The sequence below is a fragment of the Leptinotarsa decemlineata genome, unplaced genomic scaffold (assembly GCF_025532065.1).
Source record: "Leptinotarsa decemlineata unplaced genomic scaffold, Ldec_3_MD MMD2_tig00026330_RagTag_RagTag, whole genome shotgun sequence".
Classification (NCBI taxonomy): Eukaryota; Metazoa; Arthropoda; class Insecta; order Coleoptera; family Chrysomelidae; genus Leptinotarsa; species Leptinotarsa decemlineata.
The window spans coordinates 3,157,142-3,181,046 of NW_027412690.1; the positions used below are offsets into that span (position 1 = coordinate 3,157,142).

The 23,905-nt window shown below is 35.1% G+C and overlaps 1 protein-coding gene across 6 annotated transcripts in view; it reads left to right on the forward strand.

Annotated features, from left to right (window-relative positions):
• Nucleotides 1-2,997: 2,997 nt before the first annotated feature.
• Nucleotides 2,998-23,905, forward strand: part of Vha100-1 (V-type ATPase subunit a family protein Vha100-1) — a 110,009-nt gene continuing 89,101 nt past the window's right edge. For 5 of the 6 annotated variants that reach the window (XM_074183148.1, XM_074183146.1, XM_074183150.1 and 2 more), the window contains exons 1-4: nt 2,998-3,104; nt 3,159-3,308; nt 11,364-11,540; nt 21,355-21,483. In XM_074183148.1, the coding sequence (XP_074039249.1) occupies nt 3,015-3,104; nt 3,159-3,308; nt 11,364-11,540; nt 21,355-21,483 (546 nt within the window). In that variant the 5' untranslated portion in view covers nt 2,998-3,014. The remainder of the gene's footprint in view (nt 3,105-3,158; nt 3,309-11,363; nt 11,541-21,354; nt 21,484-23,905) is intronic. The other variant, XM_074183149.1, reaches the window with a different exon arrangement.

A 23,905-nucleotide genomic window follows, 5' to 3' on the forward strand; every position in this document is an offset into this window, starting at 1 on the left:
GATGGTACAGGATAGATTATCTGGTCTTGCACTACTGAATATCCACACAACCACAAAGAAATAAATCTGGAGAAAATTCTAAACAGATTCGAAAAGGGGGAAGACCGAAAACTAGATTTCATTATATAACTACCCAGCACAATGTACATTTTGAACACAGTGATGTGATTGCATCTCTCTTTATGAAAACGCCATCTATGGGATCGACAGAGACCCAATTGTCGAATATCAAAGATAAGCAGGGCTCCCCAAGGTGGTCAGCTCCTGAACAAGACTCGTCCTGTCTTTCACTGCTAGGCAACTACTTGAACTTGTTTCATCAAGCTTGTTCTTATTAGTGTATAGTGCTAATTCCATCATAGTCATCCGGCGGGGTATCGGAATTTTCCTGGCAGCAAAGGGCTCTGTCAAACTACTTCACCTCAAACAAACAAAAATACTTAGATAACGAAATACATTCGTATCAACAGACAGAAGACGAATGCGTGATAGATTACATATAGAAGTTATTCAATACATTTCCTGTCTTATATACTGGTAAACGACAATTTAACAATGAGGTGTTGTTAGAATTAATTTTTCATTATTGCACATAAAGGGCCTGTGTCATGTGATCATCTGTTTCACATTCGTATAAGACGAACTTTTTCTAACTCGTTGTTCAGATGCCTTCTAAATGGGCAGTGTCCACTGAGTAGATCTGAAATTTTTCTGCTGATCTTTGCTGAGTTCAAGAAGCTCTTCAGTTATTTTTTTATGGTATTTTCCTCATATGCGTTCTTAGATATAGTCTCTCAATACTCTTAATATTCCTAATATATTTCTATTTGGTGCGGTACTGGTGACAGAGATAAAAATCACAGACATGAAGTCATCATCTGGGTGTCATCATTCCTGAACCATACACGACTTTTAAGGCTTAGTTATGCATCGTTATCACAATTTCAATTACCGTCACTGCCTTAAACAAATTCAACCAATGCAATAAAATACTCAAATACGATTGTTACTTAATATTAAAACTCTGCATAAATACATCTACAGGAATTCACAGGTTTGATTAGATAATATGATTATGACAGTGACTAAACCCTACAGATACAAAAGGCTAGTAATAAAAATCGAATTGCGACACTTCACTGGTTCACATAACCTCACAAAAATAATGCAACAATCCTTCAATTCAAACCTCACCTTGAATACCAATAACTTATGTGTGATCTTAAGAAATCTCAATATCTCAATTGGAACTTATTGCATCATAGCAAGTCATTGCAAGTCATTGCAGTCATAGTTACGACCGCACCGGGGGGCCTGGGGGGCCGGTTAGGCCCCCCCAGACGCACCCTGGCGTTAGATGCGATCGGGTGTGGAGGGGTGGATTTTCGGGAAATCCTTGCGGGTACCGCCCCTCACCCCACACCAACAGAATTTCGCAGGGCTTCCTCCCGCTCACCGAACCCGGAGTTGCCTCCTTACATCTACTTAGTGTGGCTAACCAAGAGCCAGGACCATCGGCAGCGTTCGACCGAACGTTCGTACAAGTTAATTAAGCTCTTCTTTCGCCAGAGAGTGCTCGCGTCGCACACCTGCCCCCGCCAACCATGCCAAATCAGTTGGGAATATGGTCCCGGAAGTGGCCGGTCGGGGTCCTAAGCTCGGATACTAGTAGCTCCGTCCAACCGGGGTCCGACACCTCAAGCGTCTGCCTTGGTGCCCTCCAAGACTAGACTCGGATACTAGAGCCCGGAAGGACCGCGAGCCCCGACACCTCGATCGCTCGGATCCGTACAGAAGCAGGCGAGGATCACGGAACAGCATAAGCCGTCCAGTGCCTCGGTATGGGGTTGCAATGCACCCATGAATGGATTACCGCAACCCTATATCCCTTTACCCGCTAGCGGAGCCGCTGCCCCTAAGAGGCCAACGCCAGTTGGAGATGAGGCTCACTAGCCTCCAGCCGCGAGCGGGCACTCACCTCCCCCCTAGAACTCATGTTAGGAAAGTTCCCTTTCCAACGTTTGATGAGTAAGCGTCGAGGACTCTTTCGAGCATCCTCTACCACACATCATATGTCGAAGATGTCGCGCCCATTACCCGTGTAGGTGCGGGATAGGGCGGTTCATCAATAACTTTTGGGTGTACGCCGTGTGGTCTGCACCGCATACCCTTACGTTACCCCGAGGGGCACTCATGTTAGGAAAGTTACCTTTCCAGCGTTGGATGAGTAACCGCCGAGGGCTCTTGCGAGACACCTCTCCCACACATCTAGCTTGAAACCGGCCAACGCCTGTTACCCGCAGGTGCGGGATTTTGTGGTTGACCGATAACTTTACTGGGTGAGTGCCGTGTGGTCTGCACCGGGGGACTGTCAAACACCCATAAGAGAGAGACAGTGATCCCCCGCCACTCACCCCTCATTCTGAACAGTAGCAATTTCATTGAAATCGAAACGCGATGTTTAAGCATCTAGCCGCATCAAGTCGGGTAACTCGGGTGCCGGATCTGTGATAGTTCGATAGATAGATTTCAACAATGAAATCCTATTGTTGAACATATGACTTAAGTGTACTCTGTTCAAATATTTGAACATTGTGTCTTCAATAATTGTACTTCCAAAGAAATGTTTTCGTTATAAAATTTCTCGTTATTCATATAATAAAATTGATTCAATTTGAGAATCGATATCGATGCGTTCAGCTGACAGTATTTCAGAAAATAATCTTCACGAATTCCATTTGACTTGAAAATTTTCTCAGGCAAAGGTTTTTTTCAAACTCATACTGTTATTTTTGAGCAATATTAATCAAGTCCTACGAACTCGTGATTTGAAAATTCTGGTTGCTTTCATGACATTGTTGGATAACAATATTTTCTTGAAAAATTAGAAACGTATCGATAAAATTTCAAGGTCTTGTAGTATTTCTTTCGACTTATAGATATATCCCCCAATCCTATCCCGACACCCGCTTATGGCAAAAAACGTCAATACTGTCGACTCTCTCGCGTACGTCATGATGGAAGGCGCAGTCGCAAACTCCAAACTTTCTTATCCGCCGATGTCTACGAGGCCATTGTCATTCGCCCACGAGCCAGAAGGGGCTGTACGTGGTATCGACAAAAATTTATTTAAAATAGTTATCAATTCTGTTTTGTAGTGCGAAGGTTCAGTGTTATCGAAAATCGCCAAAATGGGTTCGTTGTTCAGAAGTGCCGAAATGACTTTGTGCCAGCTTTTCTTGCAGAGCGAGGCGGCGTATGCGTGTGTCTCAGAATTGGGAGAGTTGGGATTAGTGCAGTTTAGAGATGTAAGTTCAAAATAGACCAGGAGGGATGATGTGGTTTCCTACTCTTTGATTTTATGCCATGTTAGGTGATTCGCTTCGATCGGTGCCAAGACGTGTGATTTATGGTTAGTAAAATAAAACGGTGGTCATTTTCTCCCCACAATTGAATATGTGACGACATTTTGCCACTGTCACTGAATTATTGAGTATTGGTGTGAGAGAATTCCAAGAATAATTATCTCGGTATCGCAAAATTCCCGAAAGAACTTGTTTCAGGTTGGGTTTCACAGTAGTTCAGTAAAATTAAGCAAAACACATCCTCGTCCTAGAAAACCATGTACAAAGGTATAAAACTGGACACATTATGGACAGTTCGCCGATTTCAATGGAATAATCAGGAAGACCTGAAACGTCCATCTCTCAGGCACATAAATAGCTGTTTAAATGTTAAACTGTCGTCTTGACAGCGCCCTCTGACGGCCTCGCCGATGGTGGCCCTCATTGTGGAAGGCATATTCCAAATGGAAAAAAAAGTTAGCAATACTTTTCAACCCACACAATATTACATTCATTTGTAGTATGATTTTTGTAACACAACCAACAGATCCAAAGAAAAAAAATCCTTGTAGGTGTATTTACTGTCATAAACAATAATGGTGTAGACTCTCTTAATCTTAATCAAAGAAAAAGGTATTCATTCTTTCTCATTTGACAAACCCAAGTGATTCAGACAATTTAAACAAGGTTATCAGACTTAGAAATTGCATAAAAATTTTACAGACTTGAACATTCCAAAACAATCTAATAATATATTTCCAAACACAGGAAAGGTGTCAAGAAAGGTGTAGATTATACGTGTATAGGTGAAGTCAAGAAAATGTTCAGAATAGCCTCAAAGAAATAAGAAGAAATAAAAAAATCAGCAGAAAAATTGGCAAAGTACATATTTTTTTAGTAAAATTTTTGATGGAGGTACAAATTGGCTCGTAAGTAAGTGGGAATTTTAATTTATTTTGAGAATGTATTTACTCACACAGAAATTATAATAAAAAATGTGAAATAAATTAGGGTTCTAATGATATTTACTTTGTCCTGAGAGCACTCGAAATGCATATAATAAGAATGTAACTGACCCTGTGTGTTCGGTAATCAATCGTTCCTTGAAAAAATGAATAAATATACTGTTGTGTTGATTTGGCTGAAGCTTTTTTTAACTATATATTTATGTTTTATGAATCGATTCTCCTAAAAATCAAAGATGGACAAATACTAAGAGACCTTTTTGCAGTCAAAAAATCTAGGAAAACTCAAAATCTGAAGTTGCTGGCATCAGCAAGTATAAATATATCTATTATTGACAATATGTCTTGCAGACAAGATTGAATAGGTATTTTGAAAATATTTAATATTTGATTGTTTGGAGTCAACAAATATTTCATATTTCATGATTTTATTAGCTCAGTTGCTGTTTATAATAACTTTCATTCAATCCTTTCAGATAAGCTCATGATATACAGTCACTAATAAAAACCATGAGACAATTAATGTCATGGTTGACACATTAAAAATCAATGAAATACAAATACATATCACTGTATATCATATTTGTTATATAATCAATTCAATATATTTGAATTAAGAGTGTTGTTTTAATATGTCATGGCTCCTATTTGGTATCAACAAGATCTTCTTTTCTTCTGCAAGCTGTTTCTACTGGTGGGGACAGAGTAGCCTAGCGCAGGTCATTCGACCCTCCACTGCAAACGGCGAGGGTATATTGTGGCTCACAAATATTCAAACCCAACCTAATAACTCCAGCTGATCACTGAAGCCAATTACTTTATTTGATGAGTGATCTTTCAGGTCAGCTGGCAGGAGAGAGACTGCCAAATGTGCAGAAAAACCGAAATATTCTTGCACAGTCACATATCCTCCTAATATATCATTTCTTATTTTCTTCATTGTATTGCGATGTTACCACTGAGTTGCTCAGTTTGTTCGAGGGCTCAACCCTCTTGTTGACTTGAGTTGTCGAAAGAAGAAAACAACATTTTCAATGAAGTAATTCATCAAATTGCCTGGTGAACAACTTTGGATAATTAAATGTTTTTTTCTTTAGGAACCTTGGATTTGGATCTAATTTTCCTGTACTACATTTCTGTAAAATATTTCTGGTAAAGGATATATGAATAGAAAAAGCGAAAACTTCTTGGAAGTCATTCTTATAATTTTTATTCACTGTAAATACAGTGTGGCCCATTTGAAATGGAAGGACCTGTATGAAATATATATTTTTGAACCTTTTTTTTTTGGTAATTTGGTAGACATCATTTTTATGAATAAGTCCTCATTTTCAGGGCCAACTTTTATTTTTTATTGTCAAAAAATGATAAATTCATAAACGATCAAAACAAAATCTATCTATATTTTGAAATGGTTTGTCAAAACAGGCGGAAATGCGTTCGTCGTTATAAAAGAAATGAAATTTTAATCATCCCACTAAATACATTTTGGAACTATCATCAAAAGTCTGACGAGTCCACTGGATTTTGGTTTATGACTATCTAGAATCTCATGAAAATCTGTTCCATCATTTGAAAAATGTTCAATGGAAAATTAGTAAATTCGGACTAGACTATTATAATTTTTTCAGTAATGAACAAAATTCGATGTAATTGAATTTTAGACTGTGATAAACCAGAACTTGCTGAATATAGACTTATTTAGAATTTTGATGAGAGTTTTAAAATTGAATTAGTGGAATAATTGATATTGATTATTTTTTTCCATTTTCAAAATTGAAAAGTAACAAAAATTGTCTTTGAAAACGAAAAATCATTCATGAAATGTTATATTCTAGTAGTCTACACTATTTTTCCAAAATAATAGGCACACATTCTCAGAAATGACTAACGTTTTTGCCTTAATTTGTCTTTTGCAGTGGCGTACGGAAATTATACTTAACAGATGAGAAAAAATGATGATAAAATATATAGAATCACAACCTTGACAACAATATTTCCATTTTAATGCAATAATATTTCTGAGAATTTAGTGCCTACTATTATAGAATTGTACTATAGTAGACTTCTCGAGTGTCTACCTTGTGAAAAAAATCGCTTGAGAAATTTATGATTTATAAGGTGCTTTTATTTTATATGGGTAATACTGTATGCATGTGGAGGTATATGTTCTGCATTGAATAAAATGAAGAATGAAAAATCATCATTAAAATTTTTCGAAACCACTATTTCCTGTAGCTTTATAATGTTTATATAGCAATGCAATACCAACTTTGACTAGATTATGTTCCAGTTGAATTTTTTTGTACATTCCTATATAACGCTAATGGCTAAGCCCTGACCTTGTTGAACAATGGTATAAGCAGTTGATGGAGACAAATGAATTGCAGTGGTACTTGTTTTCATACACTTATAAAGCCGTGTCTAAATAAACGCTGACGTAGCGTTAAAATTTCCAATTTTGTAATATGGATGAAAATCACTTTGTAGCTTCCAACTTTCACTTTGTGATTTTTTCTATTCGACGTGCTGTACTCCATATAAAATTTTATTTCTTAACTTTACATATTATATCATTGAATTCTGTTGAAAACGACTACCCCCCGCTCGGATACAAGAATCCAATCTTCTCCTCATCGACTCCCGAACTCTTTCAAAAACACCAGGATCACTTACGAGTGAATGTCTGCACCCGTTTGTAGTAATCGGAATGATAGATATCAATGGAATTGTTAGATTTTTTATCACTTGGTAGGTCCAGTGTAGTACGCTATACTTTTATTTCGTATACCTACGTTAACAATTTGAAAATCACCAAAATTGTTATTATCGAAATTCTTTTGCGCCCCGTATCTTCGAAACAAAGCGCCCTATCAAAAATCATCAAGGGACAAAATATCATTAGAATAGTCCAAGGAATAGTTTCTTAATGTTTTGCCGCATGTTTAATAAACACCCCGTATAGGGTTACCAACGGTATATAGGAAAGGTGGAGCATAATCACTCGGAATTTCGCTCATTGATTGTTTCGTGAATAGTTTTGGTTAGAAACCATCACAGGTAACACTTACGAATAGCCACAAACTTGACGAATTAAATCAAATGACTTGTCAAATGTTATGGCTATTAAATATAATACGCGCACATTCTCTTTGATGGTGAAATTATGAGTCTGTGATAATTGTAGTTTGCGTTTTTTTACAACTGTTTCAAAAATATTAAAATATTGCATTTGGTTTACTCGAAATTTAATTAAGTTCCACCACTTTTTGGACAAAATAGTACCTCGACAAAAATTTCAGAGAAACACAAATGACTTTGTACATATTTTAAAAAATTTTTTCTAAAGGATGTTATAGGATATTCTCCCCCCAAAAAAATACAGACTCAGAACTATTATACGAATATAATGATGTAGTAATGTCGAATAAGTAAACAAACCTCGGATTGTCGTCTTCAAAAAAAACAACCAGTTGCTTTACTATAAGTGACCTTTGAGTGTATCTGGCATGAAGGTTTACTAATAAACTTGTCAGATTTTTTTAAGTTACACTCATTCTGAGATTTTCAGTGAACAATTCACAAAACGTATTTCGCTTTTTAATAGCTTCCTGAGGCATGTTCGTACTGTATGTATACATTAAGCGGCGTTCCCACGAGGCGTTAATCACGACAGTGAACCACGCTTTCGTGAAATACACTTCTGTGTGAACGCATAGTCGTTAAACTTGCTTTCGTGAGGAACGGCGCACGACTCAAGCGTGGATAGATCAAACCTGTTTGATTTGCAGTCGTGATATACCGTTCGTGAAGCCAAGATGTCGTCACAGCAACGTGGCATTATTAAGTTTAACGACAGTGAAACTACGCGTTTTTTGGAGTTATATTCGATGGAAAAGGTGTTATATGATCCAAGTTTGGAGGAATACCGTGATAGATGTTAGCGCTGTATCCATTCTCTAACCCAAAAACGTCTTTTTTTTCGTTTTCTTGTAATTGTGTCCTGTAAGCACTCTATATTTTTTGCTAAGATAGTAGCAAAAAACGAACTTAGAACAGCACAACTTTCAACAACTAGATCATTCATGATCGATGTTTCGATGGTGACTAGTCGAAACGCGAGGCGTGAACGGCACGAACCCCCCAACCGTGTGAACGTTTTATAAATTCACACTTTCGTGAGTGTCACGAACGAAAGTTGACTAGCGTGGTTAACTGTCGTGATTAACGCCTCGTGGGAACGCCGCTTTAGTATACATAATGGATGTTCATCAAATATAGGCTTATTCCATCAAATATGAGACAAATATTATTTTTGGCTCTCTTTCTGTTTCACAGAAAGTTCCTTACAAGTGGACGTCAATGGTTCTCTCTTGAAGACAATTACTAATCTTTGATTCGCGGAAATGGTATTTTTAACACTAGTAATGTATTTTTGGAAAACGATTAGTTTTTGTTTGATAGATTCATGTTGTTTTTTCAATACTTTGGTAGACATATTTGCAATGTAGTATTTAGTTTGTGAATTGGTTGGCAATGCGACGTTTCGTTCATTAGATTTCGTCATCAATTTATTTTTTAAATACGGACATCTAGTTTTTTCTATCGATTTTTGTAGCCACTGAAAGTAACAAACTCAGCTATGTATTCATCATCACTGTAAGGTCATACAATTCCTGGTCAGAGCTACCTCAAAAAAGTAGGAACGTGTGATTCCTAATACGGTTGCAGAATCATTCCAGTTTCAACCAAATAAATTCTCTCGAGAAAAATATCTGGTCGAAGCGGGAATCGAACCCACGGTCTTCCGATCGTGAGTCGAGCGCACTACCACCGCGGCCAATTCCACAACAAGTAACAAACAAACCAAACCAAGTGTGTTTAAAAATTCTAGAAACCTCTGCGCATTAATGTTTTCCTCAAAAAAGAAAGGACCAATAATTCGTTCGTTCAATATCCCACACCAGACGTTGATTTTTTGGGAATACTGGCTTTTACAGTTTATTACCCAGTTAGCGCTGCCCAATAGCGACAATTCTGTGATGACACTACTCCATTTGTAGTGAAAGTGGCTTTGTCGGTATATAAAATATTTTTTAGGAAATTTCTATTGTTTAAATATTTCCCTTGGGCCCATAAACAATATTCCAGGCTTCTTGCTTCGTCGCCTTCTTGAAGTGTGTGTAAAAATTTTGGCTTGAAAGGTTTAATATTCTTCGCCTTGAGACATCTGCGAATAATTTCTTGTGGAATATTCAAATCTGAAGTGGCATTCCTTGTACTGATGATAAATGATTTGATCATTCCTGTCATTCCTGTTTCGTCTTTGTACAGGATTACTTTTTAACATCCTTTTTGATACTGCACCAGTTTCATTGAATATTTTATTTATTTTATTTACCGTACTGCAGCTAATACGAGGACGATCTGGATGTCTCTCATTAAATACTACACAAACCTCTCTAGCACTTCTAACGTCATCTCCCGAAAGGCGTACAATTTTAATTTTCTCTCTTACGCTCAATCTTGCAGCCATGACACAAAATAATTCGAAGAACTGTAAGGTGAATATTGTTGACAATAGTCTTAGTTTTAGTTAATTTGCGTGAAAACTTGAATGCAATTCCGTTATTTTCATTGAAAATATTTACGCTATTCGTTTTTTTTTCATCTGGCGGCACTTTATTGTTGAAATCATAAAAAAATATTCTCATGGCTATATCTGTTGATATAGCCATGTGTTTTTTGTAACTGTTAGCTGTGTGAGTTTTCGAATTATTGAGTTGTCATAACTTTGTTAATAATGAATATTTTTTCATGAAATTTTGGTCACACCTGTTTAGAGGCACTCTGAATCCAGTGGCGTAGTGATTTTTTCAATTAAAAAATCACTAATAAAAATTCCCAATTTTCGACTAAGAAAAAATATCGTAGTATGCCCTGAAACTTTAATAAACATTTCAAATTTTGTCCCATGGTAGACCTTTTAGTACTTGACATTTCAAAAAAAAATTATTAAAATCGGTTTACAACTTCAAATTTTAGGGGAGTGTTTCCATTAAAAATGGGTCACACTGTATATGTATATCAAGACTCTTTTATCCTCCATATCTGTATGATTTCCCGAATCCGATTGTCACGCAGGTAGCTTTAGGTGCGTCTGTGGTCAATTTAGTAGTTTTCTTGTGAACACAAGATCTAATATCCAAAACCGCAGATGTGCGGCTGGCTTCTGCTTTTGATTCCGTACAATTGTGTTTCTTTTGGCAACCAATTGTTACCCAGCCTTCACACTTGACTGACCATACTGATAATGGGCTAAAAGCCCGAAACATATCCGTTTTTCGATAAAATTTTCTCTTGGATATAAATGTTTCTCAACATTCAAACTTTCAACGACGCAAAGTTTGACTTTATAAATCCTGATGATGCCAACTACTTCTTACAACTTAGATAATCACTTCCTTGAAGGCACGACAGTCAACAATTTCGGGATATCATAATACAGGGGAAGCCTACGAAAGCTTCATTCAACTTATTTGAAGGTCCAGAGACAGAAGTGTTCAGACCTCAATATAAATTGAGTGAATGATAAATCCATTAATTCTATTTTTTTCATCTTCAACTACTCCTACTTTTGTTACTTTACTGCCGTTCATCTGGGATTATCATGACGATGCCGTGCAACAGGCTTCTGCTTTTCAATAATTGAAATAAATTATATTATTATGCTATCAAGGTATAACAATGTATTTTACCGAAAATGGGCAAAAAATCAAAATTATGCATCCGAAGTTTTGCACATAGATTGAAAAATTGCATTCAGAAAACTTTTAGTGATAACTGTTTTCGATATGTTAGGATAACCCTACTTTTCAAAAAAATTGAAAGTTGATAGATAATGCGAATCATTTGACAACAATTTTTTTTGTTATTCATCACCTCGAGCAAAATTGGTGCTGAAGTCGAAGATGGGTCAAACGGCAATACAGTAATTCAAAAAAGTTTTGTTTATAATCTGACTCGCATTTTTTTACACACGTTTTTTTTGCAGCTGAATCCTGACGTGAATGCTTTTCAAAGGAAATTCGTCAACGAAGTCAGGCGTTGCGATGAGATGGAAAGGAAACTGCGCTATCTCGAAAAAGAGATAAAAAAAGATGGAATCCCTATGCTCGATACCGGGGAGAATCCAGAAGCACCTCAGCCTAGAGAGATGATTGATTTGGAGGTAAGAATCATTGAACATTACTCTCATACTTTAATAAGGACAAGGAAAACACATTTTTGTTCAGTGAAGTACAAAACTATAATAATAATAATAATAAATCAAATAATCATCTTTTTCTGGAAGGAAGACAGTAATAAAACCACTTGAAGAAAAGAAAAATCAACGAATCAACTAGACTTTTCTTCAGTGGAATCTCAATTTCCAACAAGATGGGGTACTTCTCCACTATGTTAGGTTAGTTAGGTTAGGTAAAAAGTCGGTTACTTTTTTTGGAGAATACTCTTTTAGATAGCAAGAGTGATTATCTGCCAGTGTTGTTCATGGTCGAAAAAAAAAATAATAGAATACATGTCTAAAAAAGTTACAAATGTGATAGTTGACGTACCAAAACTGACATGCAAAACGTGTGAACGTGTGAAAATATATTAACACGTTTGTCAGTTATTATACGTCAACTGCCAGATTGTCAGTTCTGGTGCGTAAAATGTCAGTTGATAGTTTCTCAAGATTCAACAAAATTGGTGAAAAAGTAACATTCTTTGAGATGGGCTAATTCTGGTAGATTTTGTCAGGAGCCTGAAACTATTTTCGTAGTCTAGGTTTTCGGTATTAGTTGCAATGGTTTCATTACCAGCTCCACTATTATGACCAGCTCCAGGCCAACTTCATTATGTAGAGTACTTGTTGGTTCAACCGTTCCGATGAGAGAACTCTATACAAAACAGTGGATTAGTAGAAGAGAACCAGTATAATGACCACCACGTTTCAACAACCTAACTCGTATGGGCTTTTTTTAGGTGGAGTTACATATTTTCTGTAGTGTTTCATTCCCAATCAAATTCCGTCTAAGATAGTAGAAACAAATATACTGAAGAATGTAGTCACATATCAAGATAGGTGTCTGTCATCTATGGGTCGAATGGTATTCGACCCATAGAACAGAACATCTTTGGTTTATGTTCTTCAAAAGTGATTCAAAAACCAATTAACTAACTTCTGGTGCTAAAAAGTAGTCAGCCGCCTCAGTCAGAATTTGATATTAACCTTTGTCATTTTTTTTGACGTGTTTTTTTGTCATTTTAAAGAAAGATCGATGTTTTAAAAAATCACTACTTTTTTATTACTCAATAGCAAAAACATATTTCTCTGCATACAAAAAGGTAAAACATGTGGTGGATTTACATAGGAAAAACTAGGAAAAATGAATATAGTTTGAAAAACTAAAAAACACGCTTTTAAAGAACATCGAACTGAAAAGTTGAAAATATTTTTTTTAAATAAGCTTAAAACAATAATGAACTTTCTTATTAGTCAGTGGGCTATGCTTGAAAACTGGCAGTAAACAAATCTAAAGAAATAAACTTCAAACGTTCAAGCCAGTCTCAGGTATACCTACAAAGTAGGTTGAATGGACTGACGCCTATCAGAAAACAACTACTCCCCTGGCTAATACCTCAAAGGGCGTTGGATTATATCCGACAGGCGTCAGTGCAGGAATCTCCACAGAAAAGTTCCTGCATATGCAATTGGCAATACAACTGAAAGAGTCGATTTTCAATTTTGGAACGGGCACACTTGCAGACCGGTTTCGGGCTCATTAGCCACTCATCAGTGCAAAGTTCTGAAATTCAAAGTCGACTCTTTCAGTTGTATTGCCAATCGCATATGCAGGAAATTTTCTGTGAAGATTCCTGCACTGACGCCTGTCGGATATAATCCAACGCCCTTCGAAGTATTAGCCAGGGGAGTAGCTGTTTTCTGATAGGCGTCAGTCTATTCAACCTACTGTGTAGGTATGTCTGAGACTGGCTTGAACGTTTAAAGTTCATTTCTTTAGATTTAACAATAACGAACAAAAAATAATAGTATTATTATGAAAAAAGCGACGGGCGCTTGATATAAAAAAATATGTCACAAAGCGCCCACGCTTTTCTCACAATAATACTTGTATTTTTCGTTCGTTATTGTTTTAAGCTCATAAAAAAAATATTTTTAACTTTTTAGTTCTATGTTCTTTGAAAACGTGTTTTTTAAACTGTATTTTTCATTTTTTAGTTTCGTATGCTATAAAAGCGTGTTTTTTAGTCTGTTTAAACTGTATTTATTTCATCTAAACTTGGGATCATTCAACCGTATATTGTTTAGAAAAATGACCATTGATATTTTCCGATTCTGCTCCGGAGAAGGAGCAAAGAAGCGCAAAGAATGGTTACAAATAAGGCAGCAGGCGCGCCTGTTGATAAAAAAAACTTTTTTTTTGTGACGGGAAAAAAGTTTGACATTTCATCTCTGATGACAGGTAACAAATGTCACTTTTATTAAAATCCTTTTTTCACATAAGTAAGTAGAACAGATAAGTAAAGGTAGAAATTTTTCAATATTAAATCGTCGTTTTTCCCGTCACAGAAAAAAATTGTGTATTATACACGGGAAAAATATTAAATTTTAGCTGTCGGTTTTTTGACAACACAATCGTGAGCTAAAATCTAATACTTTTTTTCCCTTGTATAATAAACAACTATTTTCAAATGAAGAAATACATGTAAAGTGAGTTCGAGTTATATCAAGGAGGTTACGTACAGCGCCATCTGCCCGCGAATAGAACAAGCAATAATGTCGATAATTCTATCAAATACAGATCCCGAGCTTGAGAGTTACAAACAAACAAACATATATGTATACATACAGGGGAAGCTAATAAAAGCGTGATAAAAAAATAGCTTTCATAGTTAAAAATACTAAACTGCATGAACAGAAACACATTTTTTTGAGTTAGTAATTGAAAATGGGGACAAAAAAAATTCAGTCTTCAACAACTACGTGGGCTGAAAAGTTTCAGACCTGACACATAGATGACGCTATTCTTATTGCATTTTCAGTTAATACTAACCTTTCAAAGAAAGCTGTTGAAATTTCACGATATTCTACTCATAAGTTTGTGAGTTATTATGCTATGAGTGACACGACTTTTGTTATTTTCGAAATAATGGATCAAAAACAATTTTGTGTTTTAATTTTACACTGCTTCTTGATGGGAAAAATACCGTGCAAGTGAAGCAATGGCTTGAAACATTTTATAAGGACGCCGCTCCATCAGAAATAACAATTAAATGTTGGTTTGCTGACTTCAAACGTAGTCGTAGAGACACCAATGACGCTGAACGCAGTGGAAGTCCAAATGAGGCAGTAACACCAGAAAATTGAAAAAAATCCAAATTATCGAAAATATATCAAAAGAACGTGTTAGCTTCATATTGCATGAGCATTTGACTATGAGAAAGCTCTGTTCAAAATGGGTGCCGCGCGAGCTGACTCTGTTGACCAAAAACAAGGATGTCTTGATGATTGTGAACAGTCAATCAAAACAACGGCAAAACTACATAAATTGAATTTTGAGTTGCTCCCACATCCACAGTATTCGCCAGATTTGGCTCCCTGCGACTACTGGCTGTTCGCAGACCTCAAAAAATGGTCACCGATAAGAAGTTTCGCTCCAATGAAAAGGTTATTGCTGAAACTAAGGCCTATTTTGAGGCAAAAAATGAATCGTTCTACAAAAGTGGTATTGAAATGTTAGAGCGGCGCTGGAATGTTTGTGTGGCTCTTGATGGAGATTACGTTGATGAATAAGGCCAATTTTGAACCCCGAGCCCGAGACTTTAAGCCCATGTGTTGAGTCTACTTTACGAAAGTACTACTTGAGAAATGCTTCAATTAGCAATGAATCTACGAAAGTTCTATTGGATTATATTTGAAATTTACATACTTGCTTATTATTTCAACAGTATCAATCGTACTTGTGAAAGTGAAGTTTCCTTTCCTTTTCAGTATTCTATTTGCGCGTGACATCCATTAACTTTGAAATACTGGAATTTGCGGTATTTTATGTATGTTGCATAAGACGTGGTAATAATTAACAATTGGAATTTCAGATTGCCATGATCGTTTATTTTATTTGAGTTTTTATTGTTAACTATATATTTTATTATAGTAAATAATGTTTTATTTATTACCGGCTGAATGGGCGAAAAATAAATGGAAAGCTGATTCATTCCGATTATAAATCTAAATCGCTAGAAAACAACGTAAATTTGTGAGATTGAATACACGTTGAATTTTGATCGATGGAAACACTTTTTTAGAGGCTAAAAAAGATGTCACAGCATCAGAAACAATTTCCTTTACGGTATATAACTTTGTTATTTGAAATTTCGTCTCACAATTATTTAAAAAAAATTGTTATACCTTGATCATTCGTCAGTATTCAACAAATTCTGCCACACTCAAATGGTATTACGTGACCCTCACGGTCGTCAGATTTGTCGCCCATTGATTTAGGAACGTGTAACTTGTTTGACGTTATGATAACATGCTGGCTTCTTGAAATTTTCACAGTTGAATAATAAGTTGATGACAATTGATTTTTGAATATTCATTACAGACTTCGGTTTTACACTTCGTTATGACATATCAAGCAGTCATCTACATATTAAATTGAAGATTAATCAACTTAGTTATGACGATATTTTTTGGAGTCAAACATCGAGAAAAAATTATGAATGGTACATAGGTGAAAGCAGGATTGGGAGAGGCATCATAATTTGTTTAAAAAATACAGGTCTGCAAAAAATGATGAGGGTCCCTAAGTAAACGAAACGTCGTATGAAAAATAAATTGATTGCATATCGGGACTTTTATGAAGTTCAATCGAAAAATCTCTTTGAAATTGTTTTTCAAATTTCGTATGATAAAGATACCAGAGCAAAAGAATCATAATCGATGATTTCAATATTTTTCGATTATTTCGAGAACGGTTCACGATAGTATGGATATCTCAACATAATTCCATTGCATTCTGAAAGGTTAATTTTTTTGTCTAATTTAACCAATTTCGTATTTTCTACTATTACCAATGAAGTTTTTTGTCACTAGTATGTCACGTTCATTTTTTGACAATAACTTTCCTAAAAAAGGATTATTCGACGAATCTAACGATGCTAATTCATTTGTGATTAGATTAAAAAATTAATACGCTAACAAAGAAACTTTATCAAAATTAACAACTAACAATATTACTTGAATTTTTTTCCAACAACAAATCGTTATTTTAACACCTCGACACGTGTTTCGATCTCCAGTTGATCATCTTCAAGAGGAAGACTAAACTAAATATACTTACAATATCATCTTTATTTATACCACAGATACCTCTTCTAGTTACCTGCGTCTTTAGTGTCTTGAATTAATTTCACAATATTGCCTTATCTACTAGTCTCAAATTAATTTTAGAATGTATCCTTATGAAATAGTCAGGTAAATCTAGTAATCAAAATATTATTTTTAAGTAGTTATATAGTATAAATATAAGGTATTGGTTCATCATCGTTATTCATGTTTACTCATTTCTACATTTTACAGACATCTCAATAGGCATCTACATGCCTGTTGTTGTTAACTTGTCTAACTAATCTTAATGAACTGAAAAGTCTATGAAATGGTTTTGTTGCAAAATATGATGGACGACTGCTGATTTTTCTGGTCTTCCATATTTTAGGTGGGCTAAGTGTTCCTTATATCTTCTTTTAATAATGTTTTTTGTCTGTCCATTATATTTTGCATCGCAGTCCTTACATTTCTATTAAAATAAGATATAATGAACACTTAGCACACCTATATGGAAGAGCAGAAAAATCAGCAGTCGCCCATCAAATTTTGCAACAAAACCATTCCATATACTTTAGTTCATTAAGATTAGTTAGACAAGTAAACAACAACAGGCATCTAGATTCCTAGGAGAGTGTAGAAATAAGCAAACATTCCTAATAACAGTTTGAATAAAGATGGTGGACCAATACCTGATAGTATACTAAATAACTTGTTAAAATAATATTTCAATTATTAGATTTACCTGACTACTACTACATACGGACACATTGTAAAATTAATTTAAGAAAAGAAATATTGCAAAATAACTTCGCTTTCAATGAAATGCACAGACTTTTAGACCTGGTATTCTGCAATCACGTCTGTCTCGTTGAAAAATCTCTAGATCCATTAGTAAAAGAGGACGGTCATCATCCTGCTTTGGAAATAACATGCGAACTGAACTTCAAAACGAACTCGAAATTTGCATCATGTTTCCAAGATGCATACAATTTTAAAAAAGCTAACTCAATCTCCCTCAATCTCGATTGGACGTTTCTAAATGCGTTTCGCAATGCAGAGATGCCTGTCTTCACTTTTATGAAAAATTATACAGTGTATTTGATCGCTACGTGCCAAAATTCTCGATAAAATCTAAAAATAATTATTCAGCCTACTTTGATGATGCATAGGTACAAAAAAACGGCGACATGCACGTTTTTCACGAATTCAAACGTCTTTGGGCAGAAATCAAAGCAGCCATCAGAATTGCTAATAAAAATTCATTCAGAAAACTGAGAGCGAGATTAAACATGACCCCTACTCAACAAGCTTTGGACTTTTGGGTTATCCAATGAATCGTATTTTTACAACCGTAAGCAGTACGTCCAACTAAATGGCCTCAAGTCTATCGAATATATAGCCACATCTGATGTTCCACAAGGATCAAATCTAGGACCACAACTGTTCAATATGTTCATTTACGATATCGGAGTTGAGATTGATGTCAATTTCCTTTTATACGCAGATGACTTGAAACTCTATCACAATATAACATGTTCTAATGATTGCGAACGTCTCTGCCCTGAATTTAAATCGCGTTGCTACATGGTGTCGGAAGAATAATCTATCTCTCAACATATCCAAATATAATGTAATGTCTTACTCACTAAAAACGAACTTGAATTTACACAACTACGTCATGAACAATCAAGTTCTGGAGCGTCCTGACACACTCACTGATCTAGGTGTTACTTTTGATTCATTCATCTCTTTCAATCAATCAATCAATCAAAATATGCTTTATTATCAAAGAATAACATCTTGTTGACAAAGCCTGTATAAATAAAATGAATTAAATTAAATTATATGAATAACATTTAGATAATTATTTACTTAGTATACATAGTATACGTAGTCACTACTTTATAAAATTGAATTGTTGAAAAGCAGTCAGTCACTCATTTAAAATTTAAAATATAACAAACAATATTGGTATATGATATCAAAATGTAAAGTTTTGGTATATTTATTATTAGTCTATTATATCCGCATAATATTCTTCCAAACTATAATAGGTTCTATCGGAAAGAACTCTTTTTACAGCTTTTCTGAAGCTAGTGTTGGACTGTATATTTTTGATATAGTTTGGAAGGTGGTTGTACATCTTGCAGCCGTTATATATAATGGAGTCCTTAACTAGAGTGGAATATGGTAAAGGTAATTTGATATGGTCACTTTGGCGGGTGGCATATCTACTGTCTGTAATGAAATTTTGTTTATGTTTATAAATGAGACACACTGTTTCAAGTATAAATATACACACTACCGTGAGAAGGTTATGTTGCTTGAAATGAACTCTACACGAACCGCGAAATTTTAATTTACAGAGTTATCTCGGGGCTCTTTTTTGTAAAACAAAAACACTTTGAAAAACATTTCCACTGCACACTCCCCAGAATGGGATACCATATCGTAAATGTGATTCTATCAAGGAGTAGTATACTGACTTGCGATTGTGTAACCTAGTTCGTTTGCAGCAATTTTTACAGCGTAACAACCAGAGGACAATTTTTCATTCAGGTTTTTGACATGTTCATTAAATTTGAGACCGTTGTCAATGTATAGTCCTAAAAATTTAGAAAACACACTGTTTTCAATGATCTGGTGGTTGATAGAAATATCAGATACTGGGCATTTGAAGGACACTATCTTGGTTTTTGATATATTGAAGGATAAAAGGTTTGAGTCGCACCACTCTTTAACCTTTATTATATCTGAATTGATGACCTGTTGAAGATCGGTTTCCTTATCTTTATGCCATAGTATGGTGGTATCATCGGCGAATAGTGTGAAACTTCCGGAAATGTCAAGCATCGTCAAGTCATTGATATATAGTAAAAACAAAATTGGACCTAAGACTGGTCCTTGCGGAACACCACATTGTATATTACGTAAGCTTGACATTGTTTTTGTTTTTACTACTTGTGTGCGGCCAGATAAATATGTCGTAAACCATGAATGTCCCTTATTTCTAAATCCGTAATGGTGAAGCTTTCGCAGCAGTATCTCATGATTCACACAGTCAAAAGCTTTCGAAAAATCACAAAACACAGCCGCCGCAACTTCCCCATCATTGATTCCAGTATATATTTCATATAAAAGTGAAAAAATTGCATCATTTGTGTTCTTATTGCACTGAAATCCAAACTGTTTGATGCTCAATATATCACACGCCTGCAAAAAGGCAAACATTCTTTTCTTAACGAGTCTTTCGATGATTTTGGCTAACGTAGGAATGAGTGAAATGGGCCTAAAATTCCTAGGAGAGCTCACTTCACCACCTTTATAGATCGGTATGACAATTGATGTTTTGAGAAACTGTGGAAATATGCCTTCTTTGAAGGATCCATTTATCAGAGATACTAGATGGTTCAGAGCATTATCTGGAAGATTTTCAAAGATCTTAACAGAAATGTCATCAAATCCTGTTGCGGTTTTATTTTTAATTGTATGTAACGTTTCTTTCAATAAACATATTGACACTACTCTAACAGCAGCTTAGTTAGAAATACAAAAGACTTCGAAAAAGCTTCAACACTGAAATTACTTTATTACATCTGTCTTGTGGAGTCTCTTTCTATCAGGTTCATATAAATCAACTAGAAGCCCTACAGAGGCGCTTCCTAAAATATATGTCTCTTAAACTTGAAGGCACGTATCCTACTGTATGAATACCCTATTATGAATTGCTTGTAACTCACAATTTTTGTAGTCTCGAGGTAAGACGTAAATATTATTCATTTCTTTTTTTATTCAAGGTCAAAAACAATATCATCACCAGCTCTCAACTGTTACATATGCTGAATTTTTGGGTTCCTAGACGGTAATCTAGGAATAGTGTCACATTTTATCTCAACACTCCGCTTACAAATATAATGAAAAAATTTCCAATTTATACAATGTGCCATATACCTCTAATTCTCTCAGTCCTAGATATATTCAACTACCAGATTATACAAATCAAAAGACATTTCTTAGGTAACTGACAGTTCTGTTTTTAATTTTTTTTTATATAGATTCACAAATTAATATTATGTAGTAAATGTTTGAAGCGCATTCTTTCAAAACACATTTCATTTCGTTCAATTGTTCCTTTCAAGACGTTCCGTAACATTTGAGTTGCTGAGGCTGTAACTAAGTAGACCTTTTTTTATCATATCGGCAAAAATATAAAATCAGTTGCAACGTCGTGAATATTAAAATGTTCTGATTTATAACTTCTCTGGTATTACGAGTGAGTGGTCTATGGTGATGAAAGTACATTCACTATAAAACTACGAAGAGTAGGTTACTAAGATAACTTTCGTTTTTATTTTGAAGGAAACCTAATTACCTAACCAGTGTTAGCTAACCTTGAGACATTATTCTCCCAATTATTCCCTTTCAAACAATATTATCCCAGACATTGACGCCAAACCATTCTGAATATTTCACTCACGGAACATGCCAGAATTTATAAACAGTCGTAATTCGTCGAAAAATACAATAATGTTATACTTAAAAGTACTAGGAATAATATCTTGCCTGTTAGTATTTCTTCAATAAAGATAATTTTTATTATTGCTACTAAAGACCGAAAAAAAAAATGATAAGCCCAATTGTTTCGCAGGCAACCTTCGAAAAACTGGAAAACGAACTGCGCGAAGTTAATCAGAACGCCGAAGCCCTCAAGAGGAACTTTTTGGAATTGACAGAACTCAAGCAGATCCTTCGCAAAACCCAAGTGTTCTTCGACGAGGTAAGCAAAACCGCTTTGGTCTTATACTAAGTTCGTAATCTCAAAATTTAGCTCACCTAGCATGATTTATGGACAACATTTTCCGAAATTAGTTTAAATATATCTGTCCTTAGCGTATTATGTAGAATAATTGATCCCGTCGCAATATTCAAGAGTGAAGTTTTGGTATACTTTTAGGTAAATTTGTTGTTTGAACTGGTTGGTTCGTCTTGATGAGGTTGATGATACAATACCAGTATTGTTAAAATTCAAAATAATAATATCGCCTTCATTATTTTCAAAGATTGATTACAATTTCTTTTTACATTCCTGAATTGAAAATGAAGGATTATCTCAGTTCATTAATGAAACATCATGAGATTCAAAGATTGTAAACTCATAGCAACTAGAGTTCTTCTGCTGCCTCATCGCCTTTCATAATATCTACCGCAGTCGTAGACGAAACGTCGGGTATAAAAATCGGCAGACCACTGCCAAAAAACTCGCAAGTAACTTTGACACTTTACAAGATTTGTTTTTCCGCTTATACTATCTGTGTATAGCCATTTTTGAGTGATTAGTACTGAATTCAACCAATAAAACAACTATAAAATTAGATAAATGAATATTGCTATCTATCTTCAGTGCAATCTTCATATCTGTTGATGAAGTCACAAGTAAATATTGCTATTGTCAATGCAATCTTCATATCTAGTAATGAAGTCACAATGTTAAAATGTTGTTATATAAAGGTTGAAATGTTGACTGTTTGAAAAGTATCATGAACATAAATAATATAAAAGTAGTTATTGCCCCATTCAATTCAATTCAATAATGAAACTGTGTATATTTCTAAAGACTTGGGACCACTACCCACTTGAAAAATAAAGGAAAAACTGACCCAGGTACAACAGACCAGATGTACCTTTGACGGTCTCCGTTGTACCTTGGACAGAGAAGGTTCAAATCAAGATAAACACATTAGCCATAATTTATTAATTTTCTGTTGAAATAATATTAGTGATCATTATTTAATCATATGAGTCTTTGCAAATAGCAAATAAAAACAGTTATTAACAACTATATTTTTGTTTAAAAAGCATCATTTATCTATTATGTATTCATTATAGTCGACAATACTTTGGCTTGGAATTACGTAATTCATCCACCAAAAATGCTGTATTAAACAAAAATTAATAATCTGGAACATGATAAACTTCTCTTTTTGAGTTGACTCGCTTTGGTGGATTAATCTTATTCCTAATATCTTGATACGGATACAAATTCAGATCCTCCTTTTCAGGCCATTTCCAGTTTTTCAAAGACTTTTGCATGGAATTTATCAAAACTCCCTCTTCACTCAGGAATTTTATTTTACCCACGAAGTATTCTTCTTCATAAATAAATATCACAAAGTCTTCTATCTCATACTCATAATTGACGCTACCTTCTTCAATCGGACTATCACTGTTTTCATTTTCACTATAAGAGTCATCAGGGTAGTGGACGGAATAGTTCGAATCCTCAGAGTCAGACTGGATGAGGACTTTTCATTTTACTCTATCTGTTTTCTTTTGTTCCTTATTCTTGCCTATCTTCAACTTACGATCATCTTTAAGAGCTACTTTTTTAACTGTTTTTAAAGCCTCAATCGCATTTTTCTCTGGTGTATCCGTTAGAATTCTAGATTTACCTTTTGGTCTACCTTTATGTGTTCCTTTTCGAGGTGCGGCTTTTGGATGTTGGCGAATTATTTCAGTGGTGATAAGTTTTGAAGAACTTGGTCCAAATTTATGAGGTATGTCAGAAATGTTGAGTAAGGACATTTCAGGTTGATCAGAGGACTCTTGGACCAATTCTGGAGTCAACTGATTACCAGTCTGTGCACAAGATTCTGGGGGCCAAAGATGACCAACTTCGACTGGAGGTTCTTGGAGCAGTGATTTGTCAGCCTGTGCAGATGATTCTTCAGGCAAAAGACGATCAGGCTGTGTGGAAATTTCTTGGGGTAGAGGACGATCTGAAAAGTTTGCTGCCAAAAAGTCAGCATCTGAGAATATATTCTCATTCAGTGGATGAAATCCTGTAGCCTTGAAACCATTCGCAATGTTAATTGGTGTAAACGCAGGTGGAAATTCTTTTCCGACCAAGTCAGCAATGTCATAAATTGTCAAAGGTTTTCCTATGTATCCAGGTGTCATTAGCTGCCTAATTGAAATATGTTTTTAATGGTCCAAAAACTGGTTTGTCCAATGGTTGCATTTTATTGCTTGTGTGTGGATGTAGCGTAACAAGAATGACACCGTTTTCTTTTTTTATTTTTTAGACACGTTTTAAGAAATATAGAAAGTAGGATTTTAGAAGAAAGTAGGTGTGTGACTTCATGGATCGTAATTCGACAAGTCTTTTTTTTTCAAGTCAAAAATATAAAAGGGCATTGACG